At 48.6% G+C, this 19595-nt stretch overlaps 1 protein-coding gene and 1 long non-coding RNA gene across 3 annotated transcripts in view; one reads left to right on the top strand and one right to left on the bottom strand.

Annotated features, from left to right (window-relative positions):
• Prkce (protein kinase C, epsilon) overlaps positions 1–13798 on the bottom strand; it is a 490135-nt gene extending 476337 nt beyond the window's left edge. The window contains exon 1 of one of the 2 annotated variants that reach the window (NM_011104.3): positions 12643–13798. In NM_011104.3, coding sequence (NP_035234.1) covers positions 12643–12990 — 348 coding nt within the window. In that variant the 5' untranslated portion in view covers positions 12991–13798. The remainder of the gene's footprint in view (positions 1–12642) is intronic. The other variant, XM_017317328.2, reaches the window with a different exon arrangement.
• A 299-nt stretch (positions 13799–14097) lies between these two features.
• On the top strand, positions 14098–16116 carry Gm5817 (predicted gene 5817). The gene is made up of 2 exons (NR_165800.1): positions 14098–15122; positions 15856–16116. It is a non-coding gene; the product is annotated as a predicted gene 5817 (long non-coding RNA).
• The last annotated feature ends 3479 nt before the right edge of the window (positions 16117–19595 follow it).

Raw genomic sequence — 19595 nt, 5'->3', positions numbered from 1 at the left:
CTACTTTAACTCTCACTACACTAGTGATAACTAAGAAGGCAATTATTATCACTTTTTATGAATTCACAAACAAAAGTTTCAAGGCGTTAAGTGAACCTTCTTCACCCTGCAAGAGCAGAGCAGGCTTCTTATTCCAGCCCACCTACTTCAGCTCCCGCGTGCTGGTAAACCCTCACTACTTGGAAGGAAGGAAAGGACTCCACATGGCTGAAAAGGAGGAGAGCAAATGTCTGAGATGAGTCATTAATGCCCGTTGGAAGAGTAATTTGCCACATGTATTTCCCCTCCTTACAGGCAATTATCTAAAACGAAGGCCAAGCTTTAAAGATTCTCATAACAGCTAACTCAAAATCAAATGTCTGTTCTTTAGAGTGCTATGGCCTGGCGAGTCTTCAGGGCTTTGCTGTTGGTATTTTTTTTTCATTTGTTTGTTCCTGGTTTTTACTTAGTTTTGTAATTTTAATTATTTGGCTTAGCATGTAAGAAATAGGTTTCACTGCAGTATTTTTTTATTTGCTTGTTCCTTTATTAAGACAATTTGCGCTGTAGCCCCGACTGGCTTGGAACTTGCAGCAAAATTCCTACCTCGGCTTCCCAAGCGCCAGGGCTTCGGAACGGCCCCCACCCTCTGTCCAACTGTTTACTCCTTAGGAGCTCCAGCGCCATGGTCTAAAGCAAAGTCTTACTTTCCAAATGAAGCCTCACCCTTGCGCACTGCTCAAATTTAGGCCAGAATAATGAAACAGTCACTGTGTACTGAACTAAAGGTTGGGTTTCTATGAGAGACCTTGAGAAATGAGACAAACACCTAGACTGCAACAGAGCAGGAGGGCTTCAAACCTCAATGACCACACCAGGCACATTAGCTAAGGCAGGTGATGCTCAGGTCAAAACAGAGCGCTGGAAGAGAATGTCTAGGTGTGTTCTGCCTCATCTCTGCCAGAAGACAAATGGATATTAGCATTTTGAGCTTTGAGCTGGGGGGTGGGAGGGTGCAGTTGGGATTAAAGCAAGATTGTAATGGAAACACACAAACAAACCCCGATCAGCAATTAAAACATAAAAAACACGCCCTCATGGACAAAACTTAACTGGAAACACTGGGTGGAATGAATATTCAGTTAGCCGTTGACTAGCCGGGTCACTCTCCAGTAAGGATGCACTGCACACTTCCTGTGTTCTAGAAACTTTTCCAGGGGTAAGAGGTTGAGTCAAGTCCCTCACTGTACATCAAACTCTTAGTTATTAAGGAATCTACTGTGAGGACTGACCTAAATCCCCCACGGTGTGGGCTTGGTTTTTCTTTCTTTCTTTTTTTTTTTTTTTTTAACTGCTTGAAAACCTAGAAAATGGTTCTCTATCAATAACACTGTCTGGTTCAAGCTCCTGAATCTAAAGAATGGACTATGGGCTTTGGAGTTAGCTAGTCCTAGGTCTGGGGTGTTGATGATTAAACCCAGGGCCTCTCACATTCTAGGCAAGTACTCTACCACTGAGCTGTGTTCCTAACCCTGGTCCTGGGTTCGAGTTCTAGCATAAATGTTGACATTCGGAAAGCATACGAGTCAGGAATGGGAATCTGTGCAGCTCTGGCCTGGGAACCCTAGAGAGCTACTGCAAAACCTACGTGTCTTCTTCCCCCACGGCCCTGTGTCTAGACCCCTTAAATGCTTCCCACAAACCTGTGCCAACTAGCAGCTCCCACAACATCTCCTTCCCCAGGAGGCCCTGCATTGTTCAAACTCACCATTTCACATAAGGGTGTTAAGTTTGATTTTCCAAGTGGTCCATTTGAGCTCGTTTTTCCTTTGATGTAATTATAACACACACACAGAGCCACAGTGTGTACACATATGACACACACACACACACACACACACACACACAAAGCCACAGAGCACTAGTTCATGATGTTTCAAAATACTACTATTTATTATAAAATACATCTGGGAAATGTCTGGCTATGCAGAGGTGAAAACTCCCTTTACTTTGGTGTGTGTGTTTGTGAGTATGTGAGTGTGTGTAAGCCAGAGGTTGATGCTGTCTTCCTCAAACGCTCTACACTTTTTCTTTCCAGACGTGGTCTGTCACTGAACCTGGTACTTACCCATTAGGCTAGACTTGCCGGATATTAAGTTCTAGGGACTTCCTGTCTCTACCTCCCCAGCCCTGGGACTACAGGTGCACACTGCCAAGCCCAGCGTTTTACATTGGTCCTAGTGGAGCAATGGACTCTAATGTTCTCACAGCAAGCACTTAACTGAGCTATCTCAGCCCCCAGCCCTGGGATGCTTTTACCATCTCTGGTGCACCTGACTCCAACATTTCTCATCCCTGAGACCTGAAAATATCACACGGCTCCTACCCATCAAAAGACAGTCCAGCAAACCCTGGTTGATGGTATGGTCCATCCCTGATGGCTGACGAATGAGTCCCTAAGCTAATTAAAATGAATGAGGCAACAACCATCAATGCGAAAGGCAAAGGCATAGTCATAGATCTTATGATCTACAAATTCTTGCTTCCTGGGCTTTGTTTGTTTGTCTGGTTTTGTTTCGTTTTGTTGTTGTTGCTTAAGAATATACCTAACGGTTCTATGGCTCGATAATATACAAAAAGAGATCATTTTAAAACTAAACTTCCTTTATGTGGTCCTTGGACTCTAGGTAGAGAAGCGAGCTATGGAAAGTAGCGTCGTAGTCTTCTGACAATGAGGAAAGCTGGGCAATTTCCCAGAGTGAGCAACTGTGGGGGAATAAGAGACACAAAATATGAAGAGGTAGGTTGAGCATAGCCACAGCCCAAAATGCAGGGTTCTAAAGGCTGGTCAAGGCACGCGTTAGCAGGAGCCCAAAGAGCCTCCAGCCATGCTGGCTCCTGCCTGACACGTGTGGAGTGTGATCCCAGTGCCGTAGGCATCACGTGACTCCTCAGTCAGTAAGTTCTTCCGGAGGAAAGGAAATGCCAGCCCACCCAGCTCTGCAGAGGAGTCGGTGTCGCCACACTCAGAAAGATGGTGCCAAGCTCGTCCTCTCGGTTGTGAGCTTACACACCCATGTATTCCTGATACTCCTTGATAAACACGGTGTCTCCCACTGAGCTATTTGCTCACAGGACATGGTGCCAGGCACAGAAGGTATTCAATAAACACCCGCTGAATGGATGAAAGGAAGGCCGGAATAATAAATGACTCCTGCACTCTGATGACTCTGACCACTGCTCAGCATCTTCTGTGTGACACACCAGAGGGCAAGCTCCTCCGAGCACACACACTGAGCCCAGTGCATGAGAGGATGGGCAGATGGGCGCTCCTACAAGACAGTCCTAGAACAGGAGCCTCCCCATCCCTCCACTAACCCGTGAGTGGGCTTCCCAGACTTCCCGAACAGCGCACACTCTGGAGAGCCATAGGATGGGTGAGAAAAGACACTTCCCATTCATGAGCCGCTTCCATCTGCCCAGGAAGAAGGCTGGCGCGGATGCTACTGACCAAAAAAAAAAAAAAACCAACCCAACATCTATTCAAGGTGGATGTGTGCAAAAGCATACTGCTACCCCCCAATAATCAATTCTATATTCACCCACTATATTGTTTCCAACCCCTCTTGTGTTGGCCACATTTTTGGCCTTAAATGCTTCCCAGATACGAGCACAGGGAGTGCCCTCCTCTCCTCTGGTCCATTTCGGCTGGGGTGACAGGCAAGCAGCACCACAGCTGACTTAAAGGTGACCTCCAGAAGACTTCAAGGAGAGGATGGGAAGACGGGCAGGCTGGAGGACACTGCAGCACTGGGGTTTGGTGGCAGGCTTGAGTTTCTCCTCTGGGCAGGTCTGAGTCCAAACCTGTTCCCTCTGGAGTTTCTATTTTGTTTGTATGTAGGTGAATTCCAGTGACACAGCTGCTCTGTCCTCTTGGTTCTCTCGAGCCCAGCAAAGGCTTTTGGCCACTTCACATGGTTTCTGTCAGAAAACTAAATTCCAACCAGGTGCAGCCCTGCTGATTAACATTATAATAGATTGTAATTACTTAACAAGCCCATCTATACCCAGAGGAACTCGCAGAGAAACACGTTTTTCGGAGTGAAGCTTTTATTTATGTAAAATAGAGCAGTTCCACTCTGGAGTTCTCTTAGCTGGCATGAAGCCCCCGAAGCTGGGCAGGTACAAGCTTCTATAAGCTCTGTGAGTTCAGGGCCTGGGGTCTCAAATTTCCTGTCTTCTCACTGCCAACTGTAAGGCTGTTTTGTTTTGTCTGTAGCTAACACCCCAGTAAGAATTTAAACTTGATTTTAAATTCTGTAAACAAGGACAAGTGGCCTTTCTGTTTCCTTTTGGGCCCTGGGTACCCAGAGGGTGCACAACTCCCACTTTCCGTAACTTCAGACTTCATAAAAAGTCTTTCTTTGGTAGAGTGCATATTGCCCTGTGGAAATAACAGAGCATTCTCCTGTCAGGTTCTTCAAAGACTTCCATAAAATAGTCTTTCCTTCTTCCTCCCCAATTTCAACTGTACAAAGGGATTGTTTGTACAAACCCATAAATGGGTGCATCTCTGAACCCTCATCGGAGAACCTTCCTTTTGCAGGAAGCAGAGATCAGTAGATGCAGAGAGCCACAATGGGACAGATAACACTGGCCTGAGGAGTGCTCAGCTCTAGATGAACCAGCTGTACCCTCCCCCAGCACAAAACAAAGAAGGGGAAGAAGGAACTAGCTTAAGAGGCGAACAGGATGGATGCTTACAACAAAACAGTGCTTGGCAGACATGCCAGGGCGGCAGCGCCCGTGAGCTCGTAGTCCCTATGGCAAGAGCCTGGCATGGATGGGGAGGGCCTCGTGAAGTCCCACCCCTAGCTGAGGTGATTGATGACTGCTGGAGAGGGAAAGTCAGTTTTCCTCGGGGATGCAGCCACTTCGAGGTGACCTATCCTCTCATAGATGGTTCTGTATCCAAGCGCACACAGGCAGCACTAGGTGGACTCGGAGAGTTTATAAACAGATACGTGAAATTGGGAGAGGAAAGGAGTGGGCTCGGTGGGAGACTACTTAGAGGTGAGGGAATGCGAGATGAACTTGATTAAAAGAAAAGACACATTATAGGTATGTGTGAAATTCTCAAATAATAAAACAGGATAAGAAAAAGGAAATAAACTCAAATGCTTGCCATTCTAGTCTTCTGAAACATGCATCAAGTTTCCATACTCCCTAGGAGCAGGAACAGTGCCACACACACCTTCTGTCTGATCAAAGCACCAATCTCTCCCACTGTATTGTGTCATGGCAGGTCCCAAAACAAGATGCATCTCTCTGTTGACATTCTCTCATCCGTTCAACAATACGCTAGGCTCTGGTTGGGTTGCTGAGAAGACAGAAAGGAATCAAAGCTTCTGTAGTTATAGAAGCTCTGACTTAATGTTAGACAGGATGAGTAAGAAAACACCGGGTGTGGGAGACACAGGGGAAAGCCAGGTGTGGTGACCGTAATCCCAGCACTTGGAAGGTTGAAGCCAGAGGGCTGAGGGCTGGTAATGAGCCCTAGCTACACACTGAAGCTCAGTCTGAAAACAATAACTAAATAATAAAGCAAAGTCACAAATCTTGAAAGAGACTGATGTTTTGGATAAGACCGCCAGGAACGGCTTTCCTGGGAACGTAACGTGTGAATAAATGTTTGCGTCTCTCCAGTCAGGTACGCAGTGGTGAGTCTGTGTAAGGCGACCTGTGGGCCCTATGACTGCAGACTCATAAGCAAGGTGCAGAGCAGTAGGCAACAGGGCAGGAAGGTTCACAAGGCCTGCTTGCGCTGTCTTTCGGGAAGGAACTGTTTTTTTTTTCCCCCTGAGGGATTTTTTTTTTTTTTTTGACAAAGTTCAGGCAAGGGGGAACCAATTAGTGTGCTGTTGAGATAATCCAGACGCTGCCTAAGTGACTTGGGCCCCAGAGGCCATGCAAATGCTAACACTTGGGATCTCTTCTTATAGCAGATGTGGCTCCTAGGGACTGCACTTGGGGGGGGGGGGGGATCAAGGACGGCTCCACCTGGTCGCTGGCCTCGATCTGGAAAGGTAGAGTTGGCATGACTGGAGCTTGGGTACAGCTAGCTTAGGTGGGGGGGGTGCAGGGCAGGGAGGGATTAGACACACAACACCATATGTATTGATTTTTAGACGTACCATACACAATCAAACATCACTGAAGATAAGAAAGGCATACGTGCGATCTGGAGTTTGGTATGGCCTGCAAGTCAGGAATCTAAAGTTAACGGTATTGAAAATGTGTTTAAATCCAAACTGAATGAAGCCGATACAGTCAAACCCAATGCCAGCTCCTAAGTGCCCCGATTTCTAATCACTAATCGGCTTCCATGAGTAATGAAACCTTGTCTACAATGGCCATAACTGCTAGGACTTCCACAGCAATCTGACAAGTATTTGAATGGCTTTCAGAAAATGGGGAGCTGTTGGCGACGGACAGCTGCAGGGGCTGGGGGGCAGATAATCAGGTGCTTTATTTAAGGTTGTGGCCACTGGCTTGTTGACCATGCTCCAGTGAATGTCCACACATTTAAGAGTATATGGGCAGTATAGATTATAGTTGATGTGTTTTGAAAAATGAGGACACAAAGTTGGGTAGGTAAAGAAAGGGGTCGATCTGGGAGGTCTTATGAAGATGAATATAATCAGAATACATTGTATATCCGTAATTCTCAAAGAACTAATAAAAGAAATTTGTTAAGTAAGTATATTAAATTTATTTTTAGACTATTGAAGGCTTTTCATAAAAAACATATTCACAAAACAAGGAGAAAAATATTTTTCGCTGGCCCATCTGTCCTTAAGATGCTAAATCTGTGAGCATCTCCACCTGGCTCTTCAGATATTAACAGAATTGCTGAAATGCAATGTGGCCAAACCCTTTGCCAAGAGCTTCATACAGCTTCCTTACTTATTCACACAACCCCAAGAGGTAAGAATTATCATTTTCCCCGTTTTACACACCAAGAAACAGGTACCCGGGGCTTAAGTCACACGCCCAAAGTCCTAACCAGTAAGTTTCCGGGACATCCAGTGAGAATTCTGGGTTTCCAACCACTGATGACCACTAGGGGACAAGGGAACCAAGTCTCAGCTATTCACTACATTGACTAGGTGTGGCACATGTGCGTGTGTGTGTGTGTGTGTGTGTGTGTGTGTGTGTGTGTGCGCGCATGTGCGTGTGTGTGTGCAAGTACGTGAGTGTGTGTGTCTGTGCGTGTGCGTGAGTGTGTGTGTGTGTGTGCGCGAGTGTCCGTGTGTGTGAGGGGGCGGGGATTGGATAGAACTCAGATAATGCTTGACCTGTCGTGAAGCAGGAGTCTGGATGCTAGCCCTAGACCAAGGAGGAATTGATAAAATAACTAGACAACTATCTTATCAATAATATGCCAAGGGGAGCAATACTGAATTAGATGGTAAGTATTGTAGGAATAGGGAAGGCATCTTGAATGAACAATTCCCAGCCTAGCTATGTCCCCCTTTATAGAGCCTTTCTACTTCATTCTGTCAAAAAAAATGCTAAAAATCTTTAGAAATGCTGTACAAAGATAGAGATACGTCCTTGTGCAACGTACAAGGACCCCATCAGGAGGGAGGAGGCTCAAGAGGAGTCCCCAGGACCCACCCAGGATATCGTGCTAGTGGTTAGTTACACCCTGGCATTGGTGCTGTAAGAAGGTTCCCTAAGTGATTTTTGTTGGCAGAGCCAGTGGCCTACCCTTTCCAGCACTGGGGGATTCAACGGGGCGACTATTAAACATTCTTTGAACTGACACTAAGAGCCAAGCACACTGTGTGTATAAACTCAATTCCCCACAACAACCATTTCAGACAGATGATTTTACCATCATCCTTTGCCAGAGGAAGAAATGAAATTTCAGAAAGGTTAAATGGTCCACCAAAGGTCAAGGCAGAATTAGGTGGGGAAGAGTGGCCTTCAAACCCAAGCTGTCTGGCCCCAGCATGGACCCTTAGCAGCCGCCATAGTGAGCTTTAGTAGTTGTCAACTTGTCAGACCTGGAAGAAGGAGCCTCCTCTCCATCAGATCAGACCGTGGCATATCTGTGGTGCATTTTCATGATTCTAACTGAAACTGGAGGGCCCAGCTCACTGGGCGGCGCCACCCCTGGGCAGGTGGTCCTGAGTTATATAAGAACGCCAGCTGAACCCGAACCAGAAGAAGCAAGGCAGTAACCAGTGTTCCTCCATGGTTTCTGTTTCCGTTCCCACCCAGAGTTCCTACCTTGGCCTCCCTTGCGACGGGCTATACAATGAAATAAACCCTTTCCTCTCCAAGCTGTTTTTGGTCAGAGTGGATTATCACAGCAACAGAAAACAAATCATGGCCGAAGCTCTGGAGAATGGCTTCTCAAAGGCTGGTGACCTTCAGACATAGCCGCTACATTCCAAAGGCATCTGTGTTGGCTCTGGTGGCGCACACCTTTAACACCCACACTCTGGAGGCAGAGGCAGGCAGATCTCTGAGTTCCAGGCCAGCCTGGTCTACAAAGTGAGTTCCAGGACAGCCAGGGCCACACATCTCTGTATATGAAGAACCACAACAAGCAAATTAAATACATCATTCATACATACATACATGCATACATCTGTGACAAGATAGATCACGGAAGGGGCACAAACCAAAGATGTCTTCCAACGTAGTATAGTTGTCTTCCAAGATAGTTTTGCTGGCTAGCCAGACCAGTGTAAACAAGCTTCCAGTTCAGTGAGGAGACTCTCTCAAAAAAGAAAGCAGAGAACCAAGGAGATTGCTCAGCTGGTAAAGGTGCCTGCTGCTAAACTGACTCTAAGTTCAAACCCTGGAGCCCGGTGTGGAAGGGGATAAACAACCCCTCGTTGCCCTCGGACCTCCATACATATATCCATAAACACCTGCACAAGAGTGCACATTAGTGTGCATGCTAAGTAAAGAAAAGGTAAAGCGGGCATCAGTAAAGAGATCCATTGTAACACCAACCTCGAGCCCCACAGAATCCAGAGCCTTCCTCCGGTCCCAATTCCTGGTCTAGCTTCCATTCTCAAAGCAAGGTTAATGAGCTCCAAACCCCAAGGACAGACCACTAAAAATGCAGATTCCTCTCCATTACCCCAAACCACGGAATCCACAGCTCAGAGAGAGCAGGGCCAAGAAGGCACCTTCCCCTAGTGACACTGATGCACAAACCCAAGTCAGGACCATTTCATCCGGTTTCTAAAAGACCAAGCTCAAATCCTTCCTTCTGTTTGCCTCGAGCTTTGCCTATCGTCCCCTTTGTCATCAAAACCTGAAATGCCTTTCTTTCCACTGTCAGCCTGGGCTTTGCACATTCTAAAGTCCACCCTAGTCTTCTGAATTTTCACTTCTCTGTAGTTCGAGGTTCAACCCCACATCCCTAATGGTGTTAAACAGCGCTGGGAAGAGCTGCCTTTCTCTATATTTTACATTCGTATTTCATTGAATGTGAACAAAGGAAAACTAAAACCACCAAATCCAAACCCATGATTCTGTAAAGAAAAGTGAGGCTTGAGAAAAGAACAATAAAAAGTAAAAGAAACTGGTTTTTGTTTGGTTTGTTCTTACTATTAAATTATTGTTCAGGTAGTCTTAAGTTGGGGAAACTTTGTTCAGCCTTACTCTCAGCACAGCCACGCCTGTCCATTCCGCAGCTCTGAACCCAGGCGCCCTGTGCACCTCTCTCCAGGGCGGTCCAAGCTTGGCACGCTGGCTGTATCCTCCGGCTGAGAACTCTGAACATGACCTACACTTTTACACTCATGTGTATGTCTTTCCCCAGCACCTTTCTGGGTTCTCCCAGCTCTTCTACAACACCTTGGTTTTGAACTTCCGATCTACTTCGAGTACCACTCATTTGCAACTAAATTACCACTTAAGTGTCGTGTGTGTGTGTGTGTGTGTGTGTGTGTGTGTGTGTGTGTGTCTGTGTCTGTGTCTGTGTTTGCACATGTATGAATGTACATGTATACATTTATATACGCATATCTATATATGTGTGTATATATATACATATGCGTATATTAATATATGTATATATGTGCATATGAACATATATATGCTACTGTCCTTTCCCTAGAGAGATGAAAGTCCCTTTAGAGTAACCTGTTGCCTCTTTTTATCCTTGGGTTGATTAAAACAGTCAGCTTGGTAGAATTTGACCACATAAGGGGAACTTGGCGGACAGATGAGTTCAGAGATGGCTGAAGTACTCCACAGTAAAGACGGGGTAGCTACTTTGTACCCTCCACATCCCTGCACTTCAGGCTGTGCTACAGAGCCACACCTATGGAATGGTACACCTCTTCATTTCTCCAAAGAAGAGAGCACAAGGGTTTGAGCCCAGGAAATTCTACCCATAACTATGATGCTGTGTGTGTACTTGGGTGACAGGCATGGGGGGAAGGTGGTCCTTTTGTGACTTGTCTCCATTTCTAGCTGTGTGGCTGGGGTCCCCATACTCATTTCTGAGATCAGTCACAGCATCCCCCAGTCAGAACCAGCTCCACCATTTGAGTCATGCTTTGAGCTTCTCTCAGTCTTGTTTTTAATCTGTCCAATGCCTGTCATATCCAATTCACACTTGCTATAAGGCAGAAGAGATAATGATTTTGAAAGCACTTTACGTTATCACACACAATAAAAATGTCAGGGCCACAGCATATGAATCTGCAGGGCTAATAAATAGCCTGGGAGACCAGACAGACTGTTCCCCACTGGGCAAACAGTGAGCCATGGGAGGTGAGGGCTCAACCTCCAACCCACCTGTGCTTGCCATGCGACCTTGGGGACCCACTTAGCTTCTCTGGAACTCAATGTCCTTGTCTGGAAATGTTGCTTGTGCACTAGAAGATCTGGTCTACAGCCAAATCCAGTATAAATGGAAGAACCTTGGAGAACAGATATTAAGCAAGAAGCTCTGACTGAACACTTCCTTAGAAGAGCTGAGGAGAGAGAGTAGCGTCCTGTTCTGCTCTGGCTTTGGAGGAGCCCCCAGTTCAGTGTTGCCAGAGAAACTCAGATACATCCTTCCAGCCGGCGCATGGATGTGGAAGACTTGAACCTTCTGCTCATCTTTTCTGCCTTCTGCCCACTGCTTATGCCCTCTGAGACCCTCCTGCAACAGGCCCCACCTTCCTGATACTCTAGTCAAAAATCCTCTTCCCCTTTTATACAAAACCACAGATGTTTAGCACTGAAGTCTGTTTGTGAAGCTGGTTAGCCCCCCATGCCCCTTTGGGCATCACGGCGAACAGCAGTGAAAGGAGAGTGGGTGAAGGGGTGGGGGTGAGACTGAGGTCGGGATCCTAAAGTTTGCCTGCTGTCTACTTTAATGGAAGCCACAGACCTCCCAGCGTTGAGCTGTGGTTTACAAGGGTTGCCCTGAAAGCCTCTTTAGTAACCATGGTTTCCAGAAGGCTCTCCCACATCCAGGAGCATAAAAAGAGCAGGTCCCCTCCCCCCATCTCCCCCTAAAAGCTCCATGTCCTTGAAAATATATATTTAAAAATGTGAAGTAGAGTGACATGCCAAGGGCATGTGCACCCTCTGACCCTCCGATATTCATGAAGTTATCTGCTGTCAGCAGAGTGATTCTCCCACAGCTCTTCATAAGGCAGCACAGACAGCCCTCTGTGAAGACCAAAGAATCGGGGGAAAACATATCCATCCGTAGCAACACTTGCTCCAGATAGAAACATGTAACAAACCTGAAGATAGAGATACCCACTTCCTAACTGAATGCTGCTCCTACAAGAAGAGAGAAGCAAGCGGGGAGGGGGTTGTTTTTTCTGACTGCCCACGTGCCAAGGTTGGATGCATTTGGTTTAAGGTATATTGGCGAGGCCTACTTCAAAATCCCTCCTATGTGACAGTGGAATCAGCTAACAGTTAGCTCAATTTCAGAAATAGTGTTTGATCCTACAATATCTTGACAATCAAAGTCTGCAAGCATAAAATCTTAAGATTCAAAGTCCTGACTTCCTATCACCACAAGCCCTTTTGAGAATACGGCATTCTAAACAGATGGGCAAAGCAAGCTGGTGTTATGTTTGTAGGACCTATAGAGGGGACACTGGGGGTGAGGACCTTTCTGGTATGTCATCAAATGAGCTAAACAGTTGTTTAGGAAGAGGGGGCTTCCTACCAGAAAGACGGCTTTATAAAACTACTCACTAGGCTACCCAGGATAAAGCCAGGAGGCACAAAAACCCTCCAGTCTGAGCTCCACGTGTCTCTCCAAGGACAGAGAGACCCACCCACACACAGTCGCTCAGCCAAGTCCACCAGGGACTTGCAGATTCCTTCCACCAACCTATGCACCTGCATTCCGGGTTCTCTCCCAACTTGCAAGCCACCTGTACTGCCCACTGTTGGGAGGGCACGGGGGGGGGGGCAAGGGATAGTGCCCATCTGTCAAATCTCGTCTTTCATACCCTACTGTATATGTCTCTTCAGCTAGGAAATAAAACGTGCCTCTTCAAGAAAACTGAGCCGCACATGCACACACAGACAGCCCAGAGCCCCAGGACCAATGCTCAGGCAGCAAGTCTTTCCCTGGGACCCGGGACTCCCGGACGTGGAGGACCGACTCACCCAGTCCTCGAAGTGACGGCTCCCATTCTGCAGCAGCTCCTCGAACTGGATGGTGCAGTTGGCCACGAAGTCGTCGTAGCCGATAGGAGCGTCGTGAAAGACAGCCAGCTCGATCTTGCGCCCATTGCACACATCGGTGACGAACTCATCGTGCCAGGCCGGGCTGTTGGTCTTTTGCTTGGTGGCTGTTTGGCCGATGCGCGAGTCGTCCACGTTAAGGGCAATGTAGGGGTCCAAAAGGAACGTCTGTGGCCGGGGTCCCACCGCATGGCGCAGCGACCAGGCTGTGGGCTTCAAGCTCACCGCCTCGCAGATTTTGATCTTAAGAAGGCCATTGAACACTACCATGGTCGGGGCGGGGGTCACTCCGTCCGCCCCGAGGGCAGGATTGAAGAGCAGGAGCAGGCGCGCCGGGAGCCTGGGGGACTCCTGGGTCCCCTCTTGCCCCACCCCACTCACTCGCTACACCTTGTGGCGCTGCCTCCTGGCGCCGCCGATTCTCAGCGAGTGCATGTATTTCCTCGCCGGATTCCTAACGGAAAACAGGGAGGGGGGAGAGCTGGAGACGTCCGTTTTTTTGGAGCAAGTCTCTCCCCCCCACCACCGGCGACACCTCCACGGCAGGAGACGAGCTGTCGCCTCCGCTGCAAGCCGCGGGGGCTGCCTCGCCGCCTCGCTGGTTCTTCGGGTCCGTGTGCGGAGAAGCAGGCGCCGCGCCCGGCGCTCACCTACCTTTCCGAAACATAATCCCCGGGCAATTTCGACTCCCGGAGGGGGAGGGGGCGGCGGGACGGGGCGGGGACGAGAACCGGGGGCACAGATTTCAACCCGGATCCTCTTCGCCCACCCAGCGCCTGCCTCGGACGGCGCGGGGCGGAGGGTGGACTGAGGGATGTGCAGTCTATCCGGAGGGATGCATGTCGAGAGGAAATGGTCCTCCCCGGAGCCAAATTTTTAAAAAATCCACAAGCCGCACGATCAGCCCCGCCGTCACCTCCCGGGTTAAGCAGAGTCGCGCCGTAGCCGGCGATCGCGAGGCGCCCGGTGCCTGGGATCTCACATCCGCGCGGGCTTGGGAGGTAGAGGTGGCCGCCACTTGGGTTCGGGGCGCAGGCCGGCACCCGGCGGTGCGCAGCGCGGCGGCCGGGCAGGGACTGCGACTCCGCGCGGCCCCTCCTCCCGCCCGCCGGCGCCCGCCCGCCCGCCGCGCTCCCCGCGTCCGCGCTCTCGGCTGCCGCCGGCTCGCCGCCCGCCAGAGCGCTCAGCCCGCGATCTGCTTCCCTCGATCGCTGTGCGAGCGATTCTCCCTCCCTCTAATGCAGGAAATGCGCAAAAGACGTCAGTGTGTGTGAGTGTGTGTGTGTGTGTGTGTGTGTGTGTGTGTGTGTGTGTGTGCACGCGCGCGCGCGCGCGCCACTGTTTGGGGAAATAGAAAGTTTTGCCGGTTGGGGGAGCAATACGGGAAAAGTGAGCCGAGCAGAAAAGAGCAGGAGCGGGCCGGCCGGGTCCGTTTGCCGTGGCGCGCGGGGGAGCTGAGGAAGGACTCCGCGCGGAACCCAGGAGTGTGGCGTCGCGGAGGTGCGGGAGCGACTGTCGCAGGCCGAGTCTGTGCTCCTCGGATCTGCACCAGGAGAGCGGGGTCTGGACCCGGAGAGCAGCGGGCCGCGCTTTTCTCTCGCACCCTGCGGCCAACACTATCACTTAAAACTGGGCCTGGTGGAATGGAGGGGGTCGCAATGTCCAAGAAGACTAATCACCTTCCCCCACTCTGCCTGGACTGCGGCGGTCACCAGTCGCCCGCGGAGAGCTGGCCTATTTGTCACTCTGCCCTGGGATTCTCTACTGTGCCGCGATGGGGGAGGGGACACCCGGACTGCTGAGCCCTTCGGCTGGGTGTGAGTTTTGAAACCCTCTTTTTTTCCCCCTTGAGGAGACTCTCCCCTCTGGGGATTTGTTCTGGGCCTGATTGGGTTGCGAGAACTTGTGGAAGACTAGTAGAACCTGGGCCCGGCCTGGTTCGAATGTCTGTTTATTTCTCAAAGTGACTCCTCCTACTTATGCGGGACCTTGTGTGTGCCCCTTAAGAGGACAAGGCTTGATCCGCGCCCTGACAACCGGCGTTCGGGCTGCGGGAAAGCCCGATGCGTCCTCCTGGGGTCCAGTGGCTGTATCCATACTAATTTCCTCGGTAACCTTTAAACTCTCTGGAAGCAGCCGCGACGGCGGCTGGTCACGTGAGGCGAGCCCTGGGCTGCTGGGGAAGAATTTCCTGGGCCAGGGACCAGGACCGGGAAGGCGGGCGGCAGGGAATGGCTCTGTGCCGAGGGGGACTGGGAACCTGGGAGCGCCGGGCGGGGCGCGCCAGGCCCCGGGCGCCGCGCAGCGGGAACTTCCAGCCTGCGCCCGGGAAGGGGTTCGTCCCGCAGCTCTCCGCCGTGTGAGTGGAAAAAGAAAACCTCCGCCCTCACCCGAGTGCCAAGGCAAGTCCGGCTGTTCGTTCGGATGGTGAAAAGCTAAGTGTTTATCTGGCGACTCTGATAAGTGTGGATCAAAATGTACAAACCGCATTCCATTCACTTTTTCCTCTGTGGAAAAGGGTTATCATTTCTTGTAGTTTAAAGATGAGAAGGCAGTCTCCAGGAATGACATACCAAGTACAGTACACACACACACACACACACACACACACACACACACACACACAGAGTTCAGGGGTTTGAGTTCAGGCAGATCTCCTCCTAAAGTTTAAGTGTGCAGTCACGCCCCCTCCCCGTAGCTCACTTACTTTCCTGACAGCCAGTCCTGTTGCGTGGGATAAAAATGCACCTTTGCTATACAGATGCTGATAAAAATGCACCTTTGGCAATGATTATGGCCTTAAGATCATTGGCGCCTAAAAAATAATTTTAAAACTTCCTATAAGGACATGCAGCAAAACGTAATGACAATGAGACTTTCTCTCCAGGCTATGTGTTTAAGAAGCAGGCCCAGTGCTAAAAGAACAAAACAAAACAAAACAAAAAACCGGTAGGGATACACTCTAGGTTAAAGAATGCCCCCCCCCAAATCATTAAACAAAATGGTATTTAAAATATTTTTGAATAAAAGGTAATATTTTTAAAATAAAAGGTATTATTAATTTTCAGGATGAATAGAACATGCTAGTTTTAGGTCTTTTTAAATAGTTCACTAAGTACAGTTCTCTTTACTCAGGTTCTTGGCATCCATCAAGATTTTCACATAAACGGAAGGCTTCATTTGCCCTACTCTGCCCCGGCCCTGCTGGGCAGTCCAGCCAGGCAGGGATTTCTTGAAGTTAGAGATCCGAACTTAACTAGTTGGTGTTTCTTGATATGTCTCCAATTTTGTCTGATGGGCCCTATCTTACGTGCAAATAGAGTTGGAATCGGAAAATCATAGACATGATCCCTTCTTTTTTGGCATACTAAACAAGAAATAAATTTAAAATTAAACACTGAATTTGAACTTTAGAGTTTGTTTATCCCCCCCCCCTCCACTCCTCCCACACCCTGCTTCTACCAGCAAACAAAATGCCAGTAGCTTGCATTGGATGAATGTTTATATTAAAAGGGAGAAGTTGGGTATTCTCTGTGCAAACAGTGTGCTCATTACATCTTTGTTTCTAAATAAATCTCTCACCTTCCCACTCTCTAACCTAGCCACATAAAAACTCCCCAGGGACACCATGGATATGTGAGACACTAGCTTGTCAAAATCTCTCTCTCTCTCTCTCTCTTTCTCTCTCTCTCTCTCCCTCTCCCTCTCTCTCTCTCTCTCTCTCTCTCTCTCTCTCTCTCTCTCTCTCACACACACACACACACACACACACACCCTGATTTCAAGACAGGGTCCCACTAAGTAGTTCTGGCTGTCCTGGAACTCACTATGTAGACCACCCTGGCCTTGAACTCACAGAGATCTTCTTGCCTCTACCTCCCAAGTGCTGGGATTCAAAGGCATGAGTATCTATGCTTGATATAAGGGAGCACTCTTAAATTTACCTGGAGGAGAGGTAGGTTTAAAATAACCTGCTTCAGACTCCAGGTGAATAGGAAAACAGGCCCTTGCCAGCTAGGGCTTACAATATAAACTTCTGATCCTAATTACTGCCTGGTTGGTCTTCCTCTTGGCCCTTGTATACAATGTAAAGGGCAGGAAGGCAACTATGTATACATTGAGTTAAATGCCCTTTGGATTGTAACAATAGTCTAGTTATTTCGTAATCTCTGAGAAATGGCAGGGGAGAGGAAGATAAAAAATGATGTAAGAATGTACAAAGACGATGAAGCTGGGGTGCGTGCAGAAAGGGCTAATGGTCCAGCGTGGTGAGGCTGCCCAGGGCGGTACAACCCATGTTGCAACAGTTCCCGGAACAGGAGCAGCATCCCTTGCCTGGGGGAGCTTAGAGAAGCATCACTACAAGGCCTTTTGAGTAAGAACCATCGGCAGCAGAATGGGAAAGACATAGGAGGCAAAAGAGAACAGACTGTGACACAGGAACTATTCAGCCTGGCTTATACAGGTGGGAACAGGAGAGGAGGTGGGCAGGAACCTAGCAGTTAAAGACACCTTGGCCACCCAGATGTGTTTGAACTGCTTCCTAGAGAGACACTGAACATTCTGTAGTTGGGAAGTAGTTTCTAGAATGAATTCTTTTCAAAACAGCTTGCTGTCCTTATAACCTAGTGTTTGAGGGTGCCTTGGGTTAAATCTCCAACTGCAGCGGGAGGGCTAGGGAGAGCAGCAAGCGGATATTTTTCCTTCTGTAACTCTCCTCATCTGACTCACCTCAAAACAGGGTGCCAGAGGGATGCGCTGCTGAAGACGATTTGCCCTCTATCCAAGAATGAAACCTTCTTAGATGTTGTTTAGGTCTGCTAACAACAGCGAGGAAGGAGGGGCCAGAACCTTAAAGGGGTGTGTTAATGTCTGTCCCCACCCACTGCTGTGCCAGCTGATGCCATTTATAGACACTTAATGGGCCTCGAAAAGCTCACCCTGGTCAAGGTCTAACATCCATCTCTCACAGGCTCTGCTGAAAAGAATTCAGCTACCTGAGTCTGGGAATAGGGGTGGAACATGGTCCCAGCAATGATCACAGAAAGTTTGGCACTGTTTGGTCCCCAGTGGACATGGAGAAAACATGGGTGGCATGTTCTACCTCCTGTTAGAAGCAATGGCCCCACTCCATGCTCCCTTACTCACTCTTGCCTTCATATGACGTTATACAGAGCGCAAAGCCCCTCACTGCCACACTGGAACCAAGACGAAACTCAGGAGACAGCCACACAGCACAGAATTGAGAACCCTCGAGTGGTTCTCAGCAAGATGCAACAGAGCACTATTCTGTCTTTATTGCTATTAAATAAGACATGTGAGATGTAGAAAAGTTGACCGACTTGCCAAAAAGGAGAGAAAAGAAGCTAATTAGAGTTCTAGTCACAAGTCTTAAACCTTCTAGCTAAATTTACTGAAAAATAAGTAAATAATAAAATAAACATTGCCATGCTGGAACAATAGAACACATTTGAATGATGGCAATGTGAATTACATTGCGTTCCTTAGTAGTGATAACATTTTTGCATATCCAAGATCTGGACTTGCCTTAATTTATTCTAAATTAAACCAACCTTATACCAGTATGATATAATCCTTTTAATAAAATATGCAGCATATTATAATAATGATATACTTACTCCCAAAGGACAATGGTATTAATGGTATTGATGGAGTGCTTGCGTTATTTTGGTCATTAAAAGGTTTAAACATACAAATGTAGCATTAAAGTGGCAGAATGGGCCGTGAGACAAAAGTTTTAGAGGAAAAAAAAAAGGTTTAAACAAACTCCTCTCCCCCTCCCCACCCCCTTCCCCCTCTCCTCCCCCTCTGTGTGTGTGTGTTCTCGAGCGCGCTTCAAGACAGGATACCACTGTGTTCCACTGCTGGACCTGGCACTCGCTGTGTACAGCAGACTGGCCTGGACCTCACAGAGATCCTCCAGATTCTGAGCCCCAAACACTTGGAGCAAAGGCACGCCCCACCCCCACCGCGCCCGGCCTGAAACACGTGGAGCAAAGGCACGCCCCACCGCGCCCGGCCTGGCCCCTGGATTGGTGCATCTTGATTCCTATGACTTGTAGCTACCTCGGTGTCTCAAATGGCTTTTGACACCTGGACAAGTGTACCAGATGCTGCTGGCTGCCATGCCTCTAGCACACGTTCAACAGTGAGCCCACAGGTCCAGTGCCACTTTCTCACCTGCCTTTTCCGAATCAGCAAGGGCTCAAGGGCAGGGAATATTGCTGTTTGTCATTGATAAGAGTCAGGCACTATAGAGCATACTACCAGAACTGGTTAACCCCACCTGTTCTGTTGCAGCAGCCGTGCTGTTGGTAGACCTTCCCTTGGTAAAGGCCTTGGTCCTCTGTGGACAGGGCCTCACTGTCCTATTTCAGAGAAACTCTAGCCCCCCCCCAAATCTCTTGCACCTTCTCCTCCCCCCCCCCACACTCAAAATAGTTTAAAAGTTCAGAGGCTCAAGCGTGACTCATTTTGGAACTCCTGGGTATCTTGGGTGTACTGTAATAATTGAATGACTCTGGTGAGACAATGATACTGATACGGTTCTTTAAGTTGTTTGGATAACAAGAGTCAAACAAAAGGACGTTTTTTGATAACTTTTGCTCTAGAAACATTTAAAAGGAAAGGGGTGTTCTAAATCTTGTAGGTTCCCCATAGTTTGTCCAAATGAGTGACCCAGTCAGTAGATTAGGGACAGCCTGGTCAGCACCTTCATGCCATTCCCCGGCTCTGCGGTCCCATGGCGCCCTCTGGTGGACGCTGGCACAGACGCTACCTTCCGTAGTGTGAGCTGAGTTTATGAGAACCACCCCTCACTTGCCCAGACTTGCTCTGGCATCTCTCTAGATGCA

Source organism: Mus musculus, chromosome 17 (assembly GCF_000001635.26).
Source record: "Mus musculus strain C57BL/6J chromosome 17, GRCm38.p6 C57BL/6J".
NCBI lineage: Eukaryota > Metazoa > Chordata > Mammalia > Rodentia > Muridae > Mus > Mus musculus.
This window is presented reverse-complemented; position numbering and strand designations above follow the sequence as displayed.